Source organism: Dermacentor silvarum, chromosome 2 (assembly GCF_013339745.2).
Source record: "Dermacentor silvarum isolate Dsil-2018 chromosome 2, BIME_Dsil_1.4, whole genome shotgun sequence".
NCBI lineage: Eukaryota > Metazoa > Arthropoda > Arachnida > Ixodida > Ixodidae > Dermacentor > Dermacentor silvarum.
In genome coordinates, this window is record NC_051155.1 from 44,514,323 (window position 1) to 44,530,134 (window position 15,812).

Genomic DNA, 15,812 nt, shown 5'->3' on the forward strand with positions numbered 1-15,812 from the left:
CAGACAGCGCACGATCGCGGCGGATTGTGATTGAGTGGATCCGGATCGAGCGAAATCGAGATCGAAAGTGCGCACATGTAGAAGCACTCGATCCAAATCATTAGCTACTTCGTGATCGGAGCAGTATTTCCGTTTGATAGAGGTATATATACACCATCGCGAGTGGTCGGCAATAACATACAATACCACGAGATTCACTGCCGTTGTGGTTTGGTTGCATTATTTTGTAACCCTGTCGAGGCCAGCAGGCCGAGGATGCCGCCAGAGCCCAAGGGCTCGAGGCCGTCATCTAGGTAGAGACGCCTAGGTCTCACAAATCTGCTACACAAATAAAGTTTATTCCTCCTCCTCCTCCTCCCTGTCGAGGCGACTTGTACTCGCAGCTTCACTTGAACAAACAACTAATTTGAGCTGCGTACAAGTATGTGAAAATGATTAACCAAGTGCTGCAGCATCAGTAGGATCATCTCTGTAAAAAAAAAGAGAAGAAGAAAAAAATATAAACAAACACATTGTCTAGCTCACAGTATATTTCAGCATCACTTCCATGTTCCTTTTTTGTGATACTGGGTTGCTCCATGTTCTCAACTCATAAAAGCAAGGAACTGGTAATGTGCCCATTTGCTTTTTGCGCAAATTATTGAAAATGTGCCATGTGCACATGATTACTTGAATACAGTGCTTGAGTATAGTGTGTTATGGAGCAAGGATATCTGTAGCTGAGTGATGTTATCAAACTTCAGATACAATGCCAGTCTGTAGAGGAAGCCCCATAGGTAGTCAGCTTGTGCACCTGCAGCAAATAGCTCTAGGCACTTTATAAGATATGTGGATGGTCGAAATTAATAAAAGTACTTCCATAAATACGTTCTGTTACATTTCAACTAAAAGAGATAGAGGCGTTATGTTTAGCTTCCGATCGAATTTCTTCTACACTGCCTACATTCTTTTTTTTTGTATGCCAGCATGATCTCCAAGAAGCACTTGGCGTGGCAGAGCCGGAGGACGACCATGTGGAGAGTAACAATCAGCATGACGAGTTTCCAAGCTGCCACCACCACACAGCACAGTGATGTGCGGGAAGCTGAGCCACAGATGCGTGATGTTTACGTTCAAACAGTTCCTCACGTACAGAAGTCAAAGGCTGTACAGACATGCATCAAGAATCCATCTGTTGGTGAGAGCATGACTGCTATTTGTTCTTCCTTATAAAAAATTTGACAGTCAATGAATGTCTTAAAAATTAGTTTTTATTGTGCAGGGGTCCAGACCAGCCCATTATCTGTTTGTGACAGCTTTGTGCAAACTGAAGACAGGCTGGCATACAGTGAAGAGGTACCATCAAAGTTGAGGCCGTTCTGCTCTACGCCGAGACATGATGTTGATGCACCAGGTCTCAATCTATACAGGTATGCAATCTGATTAATATTTTGTATGACACGTGCAAGTGATTGTGGATAACAATTGGCACTGTATGCACTTTTACCAAATTTTTAGGACTGACTACCTCAGTGATGAGCTGTCCAGCTGTGATGACTCGGACTCGGATATCATGTAAGCCTAAGGATACCTTGTTTATTTATTCTTGTTTTTAATTCACACTACATGAACACCTAGGCCTTGCAAAATGTACCTCCTTGATACATAACTTCGGCTCGATAAGCAGATGTAACCCTGCCAAGAACATGAACGTAAACTTGATAACTTTCCAGCATAATGAGACATGGCCATGTCAGGAAATAGTGTTGTAAGTGAACATTGCCCAATATCTTGTTCTGCAGCTTGAAAAATTGTGATATATGGTACTAAATGCACATGTGCCTGCTGTTGCTAAGAGCTGCACTATCCCTACAATTACATCAGCCTAATGTTACTTGCTGTGCATTATTGACCTCAATCTTACGCTACAAAAATTATTGCACTGTTTCAACTAATCTGCTAAAAAATCCTAAAAGCGTTAAGAATTTGAATAATATGAATGACACTATGAAACAATGGGAGTGGTTGAATTCCTTTCTAAACAAGGATGTGTGCAACGTTATGGTAATTAAAATCAGTTAATTGACCAGCCTATAGCCTCGCATTGTAAATTGAAACGTGCTGGTTTCTCATTTATCTCTTTTCCTGGCACACCACACGAGGTACTCGCTGTTATCCATAACCTCAAGAACACTGGCACTGGATTAGATAAGAGAGACCCCAGCTAGTCCAAATTCTTTCGGAGTACCCCCTCCCCCCCCCCACCACAATGGCAAACCTCGTAATTAGATCATGGTTTAGGCACGTGAAACCCCAAAATTTAATTGAGTAATTTCTTGAACAGATTTCATTCAAAATGCTATTGATTCTGTATATTGTGTTGATTTTATATTTTTGGATTCTAGTAAGGCTACCATTAGTAAGTAAGGATACTGGGTTAACCATAATATCCTCCTTGACAAACTTGAAACTTATGGTGTCACTACTCCTCCATTAAAATTTTTGAAATCGTATTTACTGAATAGGCATCAAATTCTTAGCTGTGGGGGCTGTTTTTCTGGCTTAAGAACATTTGCCCAAGGCGTGCCTTAGGGCTCCATTTTAGGTCCGCTACTGTTTATAATGTACGTCTCTGAATTCTTATTACTGTCTGGATTGATAAGTATCGTGATCGTTTGCATATGCATAATCTACAAGAGCTTCTCTTGCTGATGTTCCTTTGAACTCTTTACAGTGACTACACAAATGACTCGTCATACGTCTGTGATGAGCTGAACGATGATGACAGTGACCCTGAGTAAGTTTATAATTGCTTTTGAGGCTCTATTTCAGTATTATAAAGGTGCAAAAGCTGGCACGGTACGTGTGCACTACCTTTGTGTGCACAACTTTCTAAGCACTAATTACTGTTACAACTGCTTCAGTTGTAACAGTAATTAGTGCTTAGAAAGACTCTGCTGTGAACAGTTTGCTAACCACATTTGCTGAGTCATCAAGGTTAACCAGCTTGGGTCACGGGGCTCTTTCTTCTTACATTGGGGGTAGTGGGTGGTTTCCACAAATATCTACCGTGGAGTCCATATCGAGACTCTCCTGTGCAGTTTTTGTTGAGGTGTCCACTGACAATCCCTAAATGCACCACAGGTCAGTAGCGATTGCCAAGGGCAGTGGTAGGGCCGCTTTCACTTTGTTGTAAAGAACAAAGCACCCAGACACCTTCATTATATAGTCAAATTTATTGCAGGGATCTTCAGTATAGAGGCATCGACAAAACTTATAAAAGATAGGAATTGGGGCGGAACATACTGAATACTTCATTATAGAAGTCATTTCATTACAGAGGCATTCAGCTGTATTTGTTTCCTGGTAAGAAACATCCACATAGAGAATTCTAGCTCTCATGCATTGAGATCTGTGAACCACTATTTGACAAAATGTTCTGGGTTAAAATAACATTGTGAGAGACTGAGACAAACGCACGAAGACACACAGTGCTGACACATGCAGACTGTAACTGCATTTATATCGGGGAGAGCGAAAATTCTTAAAGACAGTTGAAACACCACATGAATGATGTCAGAAAAAATGATGTCAGAAAAAATGTTGTCTCCAAAGCACTTGCGGAACACGTGGCATCTTCTAATCATGGGATTGACTGGGCCATGGCAGGCATCATCGCAAAAGAAAGAAACTGGTGTTCCCGTCAGTATCCGTAATTCTTTCTTATCCAGACTACGAAAGCGCTAAACAGAAATGATGGTAATCTTCCACCTGCGTATGCTAGGGGCCTTGGTCACATACTGAAACGGACATAAGCTCGCCTTCTCAAGCCACTTTATGTGAACAAGGTTTCTGTGCGGAAGCAGAAACGTCTTGCAGTTTTTTAAACCTTTCCAATTTTGGTCTGCGTTTCTCTGGTTTCCTTTAGACTTCATAGCTTACGAGTCATGAAAATGCACCTGGTCACACGACACTGCCCATATAGGAGTTAGTAGTAACGAAACAAATAACTTTGATGAAAGATGATGGGCCATTTGCACCCAGATAAACGTCGAGTTAACTGTGGCACATCACTTTTCAGGTGCATAAATGGGTTTACTTTGTAACAATTTGCTGCAGTGAGTTGCAATTTCCATTCTTTTTGTTCTTTATAAGGTGAAGGGTATTACTATAGAGCCTATAAAAACAAAAAGATTGGCATTTTATGGTTAATCAAGCAAACATGTTAAATTCTGATTCGATATCTCAATTTTCTTGCATAAGGTGAAAAACGGCTAGTAAATGTGCATTTTCTGTGATCACTGCAGGCCACCTGTACAGGAAATGTGTGCTGAAGATGGGGTGACTACAAAGAAATACATTGTTTTTGAATCCTGCTTGATGGAACTGTTGAAGCGTTGCCGGGTTTGTGGAGCATCCGAAAGCAGAGTAGACATTGCGGCAACAGGAACAATGATTTCTGCTGCCATAAAGTGTGCCAAAAACCATGAAACGAAGTGGTCGAGTCAGCCGATGGCCAAAGGAAGGCTCTTGGCAATTTGTTGTTGTGCTGCGCCATTCTATTCACTGGGAGCAGTCCAACCAAAGTGATTCGCCTGTTGTCAGTTATGGGAGTGCAGTCACTTCAAAAGACGCAGTACTTCCAGTACCAAAGGTGCTACCTACTTCCAGCGGTTGAGCAGGTTTGTATGGGCAATGCTGCCTACTTGTATCAAATTGCTAGTCTCTACAACTGTCATGAGCTATGTGCATGTCTTCAGGCTCACGTCTAAGTACAGCTGGGCCCACTCTAAGGGGGAAACCACTAATGCATGGATTGTAGGCTCGAGAGCTCTGGGGATATAAAGCAGTGCAAAAAGTAAAGGCACGTAGTGAGGAAACATAGGACTAAGACATGCCATCTGCTGCAGCCTCTGGTACGCCAAATGTTTGCCACTGCAGGAACATTGTTGGGGCTACAAAATTGCTTATTCTTTTTAACAGTGAACCAAGATCTACATAAGTACATGCAGTTCTTGTGTAATCATTTGTCAATGAAAGGCATCAAAGATAAGAAAATAACACAGAAAATGTTTGCACAAGGGTTTAATGCACTGCATTCAGAGCTTGCAGCAAAAATTCATTACATTCAAGCATCCTGTTTTATTACATTTTTAAGGCATGGCAGTCCCAGCAGAAGTCTGTCATTGAAGAGGCCAGACACCAGCCACGCTCACTAGCAGGTGATGGCAGATGTGACACGCCTGGCCACTCCGCAGACTTTGGCACTTGCACGTTGTTGGACACTGAGCTGAACAAAATAATGCACACTGAGCTTGTCAAGGTGGGTCCTGTTTAATTTTTCCCCGATTATTTTGTAGCGTGGCATTTTAAGTAGATGACATGCAACCATCATAATAGGTGTCTTGGTGACCACGTGGTTGTTTGAAATTCCGTTGTCATGTTACCATCTCTGATGAGTGCCAGAAATCTATGGACCTAGTGAGGTTCAAATTGATGGTTTTCGATTTCTCAGCCGGACATAAACACCCAACCATGGTAGTTCTACTGCAGTGACTGAATAGTGCAAGCATTTTATGCAGCTTGATGCATGTGTAGTGAAATGCACGATTATTTATGTACTTCTAAGAGGCATGCCCAAACTGGTGTCGGCTTTCAAAGAGTTTAAACAGTACGCAAATCAAAAACAGCAATGTCACTGAGCTGGCACAAAGGCTAAGACAAGTAAAAACAAAATAATGATGCAAGGTAAACTGCACATGCGTGTCGTGCCTTCGACTAAGAATGCATACGTGGACAATGCCTGTTCTACCTGTTCTTATAGCACATCAAGTTCTTAATTCTCTCTTAACCGCTAGAAACACGCTTCTTTTTCATTTGTGTTTGAACATTTCAAGAGATCAGTTGAAACATATATTGTGACACCTAAAATTGTATACTGATCATTGCCGTTTTGAATGAAAGTAAAGCAGAAATAATTGTTCAGATAGCTTTTGCTAATGTTGTTAAAATTCAAAGCAGCACCACAAAAAGCATGAATGAAAGTAATACTTTGCCGTTTTTATTATAAGTACTGAGAGTAAAAAAATGAAGATATATAAAATATTTTCCTTGGTATTAGTTGCCAACTACTGCCAGTTAGACCGTAAAGATTATGCAGATTTTGTAGCATGAATATTAGCCATAGTGTTGCCCATGACAGGCTGCTACTTATTTGTGATTACATGTTTTATGTCCAAGCGTGAAAAGCCTATTTTATGCCTCACGTTTTGTCCGCAACATTATTAGGGTCCTTCAGTCCTTTGCTGAAGGTCAAAAGCATGCATATTGCACTGCAGCAAAGCATTGAAAAAAAAAATAAACTCCTGAATACTGCTTTGTCTAAGACACTGAAAATATCCTTTAACTCTATGACAAATGGGTCAAAAGCATGTATCCATCTATCTTCTTATGTTTATGTAACAGCTATTGAATGTTAGAAGGAATCAACTCATCAGTAATGAGGTTGCCCTTTTTAGCATATATGGAGAATGACAGGAAAGTAATTTTTAGTGCAAGTTCTACGTTGGCTAAAAGTAAGGACTGTAAGAAGTGGCTCACGTTTATCTTGTGCATTTGTGAAATTTGGCTGTAGCAGCAAAACTGAAAAGCTCCTTTGCAATATTGCAATCAACAGAAGTTTCTTCAAGCAACAAAATGGAGAAAGAAGGTCTGGAGAGAGCCCTCGATCATCTGATTGAGCTGGGACTTCACATCGATTCCCTGGTGACGGATCGGCATTGTGAAATTAAGGCTTTCATGAGAACCCAGCACCCAATGATATGCCACTTGTTTGACCTGTGGCATATTGCAAAAGGTAGATCCATGTGTCTTTTTGAAGTGGCCCAAATACGAATGGGTGCACAACTTCCTAATGTCTGCAATTATTGTACAGGGAAGAGCACGTCATATAAAATCGGTAAAAAAATATTTCGTGCCTACTGCTGCGCTGTTCTTGCTCAAGTTTCGCAGAAATATCTTATTTTGTGATCTACTTCACCCAGTACAACACTTTGCACAGTTACTTGTCTGATTATTAAGGGAAAAAATGCGAGGTTGCCTTTATTTATACGAATGCAAACTGCTGCTGAGACAGCACTTTCATGAACTTATGTTGCTGCCTGTTGGCAGCTGCAAAAGCAGTCATTTAGGTGGGGTTGCCACGTGTTGCCTGCTTCTCTGAAATATGAGGCAACATTTCCTGAACTGAAATTTTCTGCAGCTGCCAGCAGGCAGCGACATATGTTTATGCTAGTGCCGCCTCAGCAGTCACTTGCAATCCCATAAATGAAGGCATCTTTGCATTATTGTTTTTGTTATAACCAGACGAGTAACTGTGTCAAGTGTTGCATTTTAAACGACGTAGACCGCACAATCGGATGTTTCTGCAAATTTTGAGCAACAACTGCACAGCAGTAAGCACAAAATATTGTGCTTACTGCTGTGTTGATTTAAGGGGTACATGCGTGTCCCTTTAGGTTGTTTTGGTAATAGAAGTTGGATATACTTATATCTTACAGGCTTGAAGAAGAAGATGATCGCCCTCGGGCGGTTGAAACAACATGGGACTGTAATCGGGTGGCGAAAGACCGTAATTCGGCACCTTTATTGGTGTGCAGTAAACAGTCATGGCAATGAAAAGTTGTTTCTGGCAAGATGGCTGTCTATTCTCCGCCACATCGTGAATGTGCATGACCACCCTGACCCGCTCCACCCATCCTGTTTTCACGGCGAGATGCCAGAACGTGACTGGCTGGTTGAAGGTAAGAACTGAAGTACTACCACAAAAGGTTTTGGGATACATTTTTCTTCTTGCTGTTTCTTTAAGCATCCGTAGTGTACTGGCTACTGCTTGAGAATTGAAACACAAGTATCATGGCTACTTTTGACTTCTTAGACCTGGCAACAGTGCCTTTATATTCCATTACTTGTTACTTTATGTTCCATTATTGTTACTGCATTGGCACAATTAATTTATCTAATTAATGTTTTCTGTATCGTCCTGCATTGATCTGGTATTCAGCAGCATTTTCATCTAAATATTTTTTGCAACTGGCCACACATCTAGCGGTTACTATGTTCTTTGTTAAGAACTAATGCAACCAAACTACTTTATTTTTGAAGGATCAGAGTCATTCCAACGCCTGAAAGCAATTTTGGCAGCACCACACCTTCTGCGGGACCTTCCCCGGGCATCACACAAGGCCCAGACGTTTGGCCTAGAGGCCTTTCATAGCCTGCTCATCCACTTCGCCCCTAAGAGCAGCAAGTTCACCTACGAAGGCATGCTGGCAAGGTAACACACCATACCCATTTTCAGTGCATTTTGTCTGTTCCTTTGAATGAATTTAGATTTCATGTGCGTATTTGTAATAAAAGAAGAACAGCTGCACAATACTCTTTTGTGATTCCATTTATTGCAGAACAAAAATTGCCGCTCTCCATTACAACGAGAACAGCGGCAGGGACATACTCACCGACCCCAGTGGTGCAGAGAGAATTTCACAGAGATTCTCTCGAGGGGAAAAGAATGGACTGTAGTGCCAGTGAAACAGAATGCAGGCTACGGTGAGCAATTTGTTTTAAAAAATTGTTGTACAGCAACAGGTGCAAAAAAGCAAAGTAATACTTATTTTAGTACTTCAGTGTTTAGCGTTCAAATACTGCACAAACATTACAGTGCACACAGTTTTCACAGCAAATTTCAATGCCTAAAGAAGTGATGCTTAGTGCGTCTAACTGGTAGGAGCTGCAGGGACTGCCTTTGGGATGCCTTGGAGCTGAAAAGAGAAGGACCAACTTAAAGTAAATGTCGTAAATTGGAAACTGCCTGTGTAATTGTTTACATTGACTGCGCTTCTGCCAATACCCAGTAATGGCATCCCCACAGCCAGGCATAGGCAGCCATTTTCAAAGAGACTCGCTTGTTCCTAGGGGGTTTGATGTCTCTAACATGCTCTAAGGGTTAGAGGGCAGTGTGTGGCACAACCAGTTCTACGTTGTTGGTGCTGTACCATCAGGAGACCGCAAGGGTTCTTCAGGCCAAGTGCGTCGGTCCGTGTGCATCTTGTAATCCGATTCCAAAGAGTTATTCGATGCTTTAGAGAGCGATGACACAGATTAAACATAGAATGCACGTGAAAGGCAGTTCTTCAGTGACAGAAATGCTATGCTGCTTGCTTGTTTCATGACTGTGTTATCTTTGACCTTAAACGGTAGAGGGTGGGGTACCTGCTGGGCATTTAATGGTAGTAATAACACTAAGCAACATTTGTGTACATGTAGTCAACATGTGTATTTGTTTCAGGGTACATATCCGTCCTGTTAACCAACGTGATGGACTGCCTGGAGAAGTGGCCATCGTTTTCAACTGCTGAGCAAGCATCTGTGCGAAGGCATCACGAGACGCTTTCATCTAAGTATGGTCCCAAACCACGAAAGGAAGAGGCAAGGAAGAAGCAGTACTCACGCTTTGCGCCTAAGTGAAACATCAGTCCTGCTGAGATCATAAATAGCACTAAAAAAGAAAAGGACAAACATAAGAACAACACATGGCGCTGTGCCATGTAGTCATTCTTATGTCTGTCCTTGTCTTTTTAGCGCTATATAGGATCCCAGTATGACACATCAACCAGCCTGAATTACCACTGTGATCAATCCAGCAGCCAGACGCCCCATCACTATTAAACGGCCCTTTTCAGGGCCACCAAATGGCTGCCTTGGCGGGTGTGAGCAGAGCATCGATCCCATTCTGCCCTCTTGTGCTGTGTGCGTCTTATTAGCCTCACTGGATTCAAACATACATTTAGTATTGAGTACAACCAACAGTTTTGTGTTTATCTAGCTGATACAACAATACATCCAGCCCCACCTTTGTGAACAGTATGCTGCAGAGCAAGGAAAACAATCTGCCTGCGTGCTCAAGCAGATAGGTACGCTATGTGCACAGACTGGATTTAGAAGTATAATTGCCACATGCCCAAAGAATAAAAAAATATGAAGTAGTAATTTTTGTTAATGGACTATATCATTGGTAATTTTCAGACAGACCCTGCTGTCTACCACCGTGAATAATATAATACTGGAAAGGTCAACTCTATCTCTAATGCTCAGCTTTGGTAATCACATAAAATCTTCCCTCAAATATTTTGTATACCTGTGCCTACCTCCAGTGCCTTCTCCCAGTTCCTCATCTTGGAAAAGTGCTAAGCAGGAAAGTGATCTTTATGTGCGAGGCAATTTATGCATTCTCTTGTGTTTGAACTGCATCAGTAGGTGTGGGTGGCTGGGCTAGTTGGTTGGGATGAGCATTATGAAACATCGCTCCAGCGCACAATTAAACACGAACAAAAAGATAAAGACAACACGAACACCGGACGTCAACTGAATTTTATTCACGGAAAATAGGGCTTTATGTACACAGGGGGGGGGGGGGCGCACTGCAAGTGCACCGGGCCACCCAAAAATATTTCCTTGGTCCAGGCCACAATCATCAGAGACGTCGATAACAAAAAAAATGTGGTTGATCCCTCTTATATAGGAATCGGTATAGAACACGAAAGTGAAACGTGTCTTCAATGACATGCGGAGGCACCACATGCTACTTGCTCGAAAGCTACAACGCGCCGCAACCGACTGCGCTTACGAACGCGCATCCAAAGTGCATCCGAAGCGCAAGCGACGCGCGATGCGCCGCTCGGTTAGCACGGTCCCAAACAGTGTCGCCGTCTGGTGGCCTCCGGCGGAAGGCATCACCGGCGGTGCCAGCGTCTCCCATTAGAAACGCCCGGCGGTCGGCACACTAGTAAGTATATTCTAGGCACTATAGTCGTAGTGCTGAGACTACCGAAGCGTTCACTGTCGGTGCGCGTTAGTGTCATAATGCAGTACTTCTCTTTTCTGCTCGTAGGCGGCGGCACCGCCCCGAGCAAGAGCGCGGGTACACGGAGGAGTGTTAGATATATAAGGCGCGTCTGTGTAGCTCTCTGCAATTGCGTTTGTGGCGCAATGGGTTAAACGCTCGGCGATCTATCGTCGCGGACCGAGAGGTCGTGGGTTCGATTTCCAAATTTTGCATGTTTGTGGAACTTTTTCTTCTGGTTTCTTTCTTTGTATTATGTTCTATGACGTATTTCCGTGACGGAAATACGTCACTGAAGTCTTGGTGGACCCCGGAATAAAACACTTTCGTGTTAAAAATTCCTTTATTTTCACTCACTAACACGTTACCACAGGATCTACCCAGACACATACCCTAGTAACACTTGCAAGATCTGTAAGACTCAGCCAGTATCGCTTCCCCACATGCTATGGGAATGTAAAGACCAATATCCGGCAATTAATACTGTGACCCTCTCGTCGAGATGGGCCGCCGCTCTGCGCAGCTCCCACCTCGACGAGCAACTCTGGGCTACCCAGCAAGCCTGCGAGGCGGTGAAGAGGCAAGACCTTGACGTCCCCACGTGGGAGGCCTAGGCCCAGCCAACTAAACTGCTGGTTTCAATAAAAGGTTGTTCCTTCTCCTCACATCACTCTTGTACATCTCTCGCCTTACCTAGCTGATGCAACACATACGTTTGCCCTGAGATAATCAAGTTCTTTTTTCTCGAGCACAACAGAAGGAGCAATGACGCAGTAATGTTTTTCATTAGAGATACAAAGAGCTTCAAAAATTTCCCGGTTTTTTTGAGTGCTAAATTTGCGCAACACACCTGTTCGTTCGAAAAACGCCTTGCATGCTGGCTTGTGCGAGTAACGGCGAATGACCGCGCCGCTTAGTGAAGTAGCATTCCTGCGATGCTCTAGCAAGCATTCATTCAGACAGCGCCCGGTTTGGCCAATATAGCATTTCCCACAGGCGAGGGGAATGCAATACACCACACCAACCTCACATTCAACGAGGGCTTTGGTGTGCTTTATTTTGCAGGCTGGCTTCTTCTTGGTTTCGTTCACTAGGCGAAACATTCGTCTCAGCTTTTCCGGTTCTGAACACACAACACGTATCCCGCACCTGTCGCCAACCTTCTTGAGGCGGTGAGAAACCTGGTGCCAGTAGGGCACTACGACGGGGCGCTGTGGCGGGCGTGCGTCTTTTTCCAGCCTGCGCCTCCCACTAAATTTTAGCTATATAGCAAATCTGGCTCTCTACCACCGAGGCCACGATTTCTCTGTGGAACCCAGCCTTCTCCAGATGCCTTAGCTGGGCGTCAACGCTATCACGAGCTTGATGTTCACAGGACTTGTCTAGAGCAGAGCGGATGCAGTTTTTTGCTATAGCTCTTTTTACGAGCTTGGAATGGGCTGGGACGAATGTGTCACCTAGTGAACGAAACCAAGAAGCCAGCCTGAAAAATAAAGCACACCAAAGCCCTCGTTGAATGTGAGGTTGGTGTGGTGTATAGTATTCCCCTCGCCTGTGGGAAATGCTATATTGGCCAAACCGAGCGCTGTCTGAATGAATGCTTGCTAGAGCACCGCAGGAATGCTACTTCACTAAGCGGCGTGGTCATTTGCCGTTACTCGCACAAGCCAGCATGCAAGGCGTTTTTCGAACGAATACGTGTGTTGCGCAAATTTAGCACTCAGAAAAACCGGGAAATTTTTGAAGCTCTTTGTATCTCTAATGAAAAACATTACTGCATCAGTGCACCTTCTGTTGTGCTTGGGAAAAAAGAACTTGGTTATCTCAGGGCAAATGTGTGTGTCGTATCAGCTAGGTAGGGCGGGAGATGTGCAAGATTGTACAAGAGTAATGTGAAAAAAAGGATTGGTTATCGACACCTCTGATGATTGTGGCCTGGACCAAGGAAATGTTTTTGGGTGGTCCGGTGTACTAGCAGCGCCCCCCCCCCTCCCCCCTGTGTACATAAAGCCCTATTTTCCGTGAATAAAATTCAGTTGAAGTCCGGCGTTCGTGTTGTCTTTCTATTCTCGTCCGAGTTTAATTGTGCGCTGGAACAATGTTTCATAATGCTGAACTGCATGAGGACACTTCCAAAGATTACAGTGAGTGTGCTAGCTTCCCAATTGCACCAATACATTTTTAGTAATAGGTACACTATGATGTGTAAGCAGTCACTAGTGATTAAATATTTTCGTCTCGTTAGGTGCACCATTGAAAGTAGTTTGTCCTCATGTTGCCCATCAACACCTTCGCAGCATAAAGGGGGCAACGCATCGCTGTTTGTACCTATGTTGGCTTGGGCCGCGATTTTTGTAGTGATGCCTTCTGCTCGAATGTATGCGACTCTTATCATCCACCATTCACAGCCGGCTGATCGCTTTGATAACACGGGCACGACGTTCGTCTGACCACTGACAAAGCGCGCAAAGGAATATCATCGGAGAAGGAATCGCTGCAAAATCGCGGCCTTGGGTGCCAGTGGTTTACTTAAAGGGGCTGTGAAACACTTTTCTAACTAATCATGCAATGGCCTCACTATTGAAGGGCATCACCTCATGAATGTCGTGCCACAAGCACTTTCAAATGCTTCAATTATAAGTTGAGTTGTTGCACAGATACACAGCCTTCTCTCTCTTTTCATCTCCACTAGCACACTGGAAGTTACACAGGGGAGAAGCCAAGGGGGTATAGTCCTGCCCAAAAGTTGAGTGCCTTGGTGGCAAAAGGGCTCATCATGGCACCCCATGACAACCGTGGTAGACTATGCTATGCAGCATGCCACTTCTATCTCAGAGGCCACATGCAGCTACGTGCAACTGTTGTGTGTAAACCAACAGTGCAAATATAAAAAAGGATTTTGCTGTCTATTTGACATCGGAGACATATATAGGTTTCATTCATTTAACTATCAGCAATTATGTATTACTGAGAAAGTTCTTGTGATGATGAAATCAGCCAATAGCTGTTCGTGGGTCCAGCTGCTTGTGATGATACTGCATCACAACATGGCAGAGGTGAGAGCAAGCGAACTGTTGCTGTATTTGACACGGGAATGCAATTTCTCTACTGCATGCAGTGCAATAATACTTGGCTCATGTTCACAGGAGCCTCTTGTACAGATCGGCAAAGTTTTCTTCCAAAGTTAAAAAAGTGTTTCATCGCTCCTTTAAAATACGTAGAATTAAGTAAAGGATGTGAATGCTTTGTGAAGACAAATTGGTAAGCCTTTGAGATTAATAATACAGCAACATATTTGAAGAATGAAGCCCATGTAGTGGTGGAAAGCAATATGGGACTGAAAGCAAGAGGCGGACGCACTAGTTCTCACACAAAAACAGTGCTGCATTCCCACTTCTGTGTCATCTTGTATGCTGTTTATCTGTATGCAACACTTTTCGTCGGCAATTATGCACCAACATAGTCATTAAGATGTTAGTTTCGTGACCTTTCCTACTTTTGAAAGTTTCTCATTCTCAGTAACATTTGTTTGCATTACTGTGTCTTGCGAGTAAACATGCTCTTGTCTTACAATGCTTTAACAGTAGCCAGAAAATTGAAGAGTTCCAAAGGCCAAAATAAAAGCATTATTCTGTTTTGCTGTGCATGGTCAACTGGGCTATATAAACCAGTTTGAATAGAAATACACTACTTGGTCTGTTAATTTCTTGAACAAATAGACATGCGTGTACTTCATAGCAAAAACAGTGCTCACCTATATCCAGGAAAACATCTCGTAGTTGCCTGATGGAAATGTGCTCCTTATTTTTCTTAGCACACAACCAGGCAGTGGTTGACGATTTCCTTTTCCCAGCCGACTCCACACCCACCAAACAAACAGTCTGTAGGCTGTATACCTGAGAGCTCTGAAGCAGGGTGAAGAAAAGCGCCACATATTAAGAACAAATGCAGTGCTCATGCAGCCCCTCTTCTTATTTATGGTGGCAATAACTGGCCTTGGTGGTGATCGCCTGCAAACTGTGGCTCCACCTTTATGCTTTTTAAATTCATTTCTTAAATTAATTCCTTGCCTGCTACGATGTCATTGGAAATTGGAATTCAGGATGAGGCAGGAACGGCACACATGCATTGGGAACACAGTGCAGTTAAAATTCTGTATATGCAAAAAAAAATACAGGAGGCCGGAGGTAACTCTGACATGCACACACACACATGTAGGTGAAAACACGATACTTTAATTCGCGATAATTCCGTGTTTGAACGATAATGCTACAATATAAACAAGACGCGCGAGGAGCTCATTATATGGTTATATTGCAGCAGAAACGGCAACTTGGTTGTCCAATTAGCGGGATTGTGCTAATATCTGGGGACATCTAATTACTGTCATGACTCCAAGCCCTTCCACCTCTGCTATCCGTAGAAGTGCGTTCTTGCGTGTGGTTGAGCGCGCGAGTCGCGAGGGTAACCGCGAGCAGCCTGCTGCACGCCGCATCTCAACGAGCGTAAGCTTGGGCGAGTGATAAAGCCACATTTCACGTGGTGCGATATTGCCAGTGCACGCGTGAAGTCACTGCCGTTCTAAATGTGAAAAAAAAGAACCACTTACCGCACAATTTTACTAACCGAATAAATATAATTAATTACTCACCTGTTTCTGTCGGCGTGCTCTAGGTACGTCGGATTATAAAAGTGCAGTTGTCGCCTGTTTACCTCAATGAGGTCCCCATCCAAACACAACAAAGGAAACAGGCGATGTTCCGTGATGCAGGCCAGCTCGTCGGTGCTAAGCAGGTGCCGAATAGCTGGGATTTCACGACAGCATATTTGCTCATCCCTAAGGACGGTCCGGCATTCGCCGCAAGTGCACCTGTAACAGCGTCACGATGCCATGTGTGATTTTCGAACAGTCGCACAACATTCGCAGCTAACG

General features: G+C 43.5%; 1 protein-coding gene across 1 annotated transcript; it reads left to right on the forward strand.

Annotated features, from left to right (window-relative positions):
* Positions 1 to 6,654: 6,654 nt before the first annotated feature.
* On the forward strand, positions 6,655 to 9,966 carry LOC125942992 (uncharacterized). The gene is made up of 4 exons (XM_049661281.1): positions 6,655 to 6,835; positions 7,539 to 7,781; positions 8,143 to 8,314; positions 9,326 to 9,966. The coding sequence occupies exons 1-4, from the start codon at positions 6,676 to 6,678 to the stop codon at positions 9,393 to 9,395; spliced, it is 645 nt and encodes a 214-aa protein (XP_049517238.1). The 5' UTR covers positions 6,655 to 6,675; the 3' UTR covers positions 9,396 to 9,966.
* Positions 9,967 to 15,812: the final 5,846 nt, after the last annotated feature.

Bases quoted from the DNA above. Each gene is read 5' to 3' on its own strand.
- LOC125942992 (XM_049661281.1), top strand. From the start codon at position 6,676: ATGGAGAAAGAAGGTCTGGAGAGAGCCCTCGATCATCTGATTGAGCTG. The intron at 6,836-7,538 runs GTAGATCCATGT...TATATCTTACAG, and splicing joins CCTGTGGCATATTGCAAAAG to GCTTGAAGAAGAAGATGATC. The intron at 7,782-8,142 runs GTAAGAACTGAA...TTATTTTTGAAG, and splicing joins ACGTGACTGGCTGGTTGAAG to GATCAGAGTCATTCCAACGC.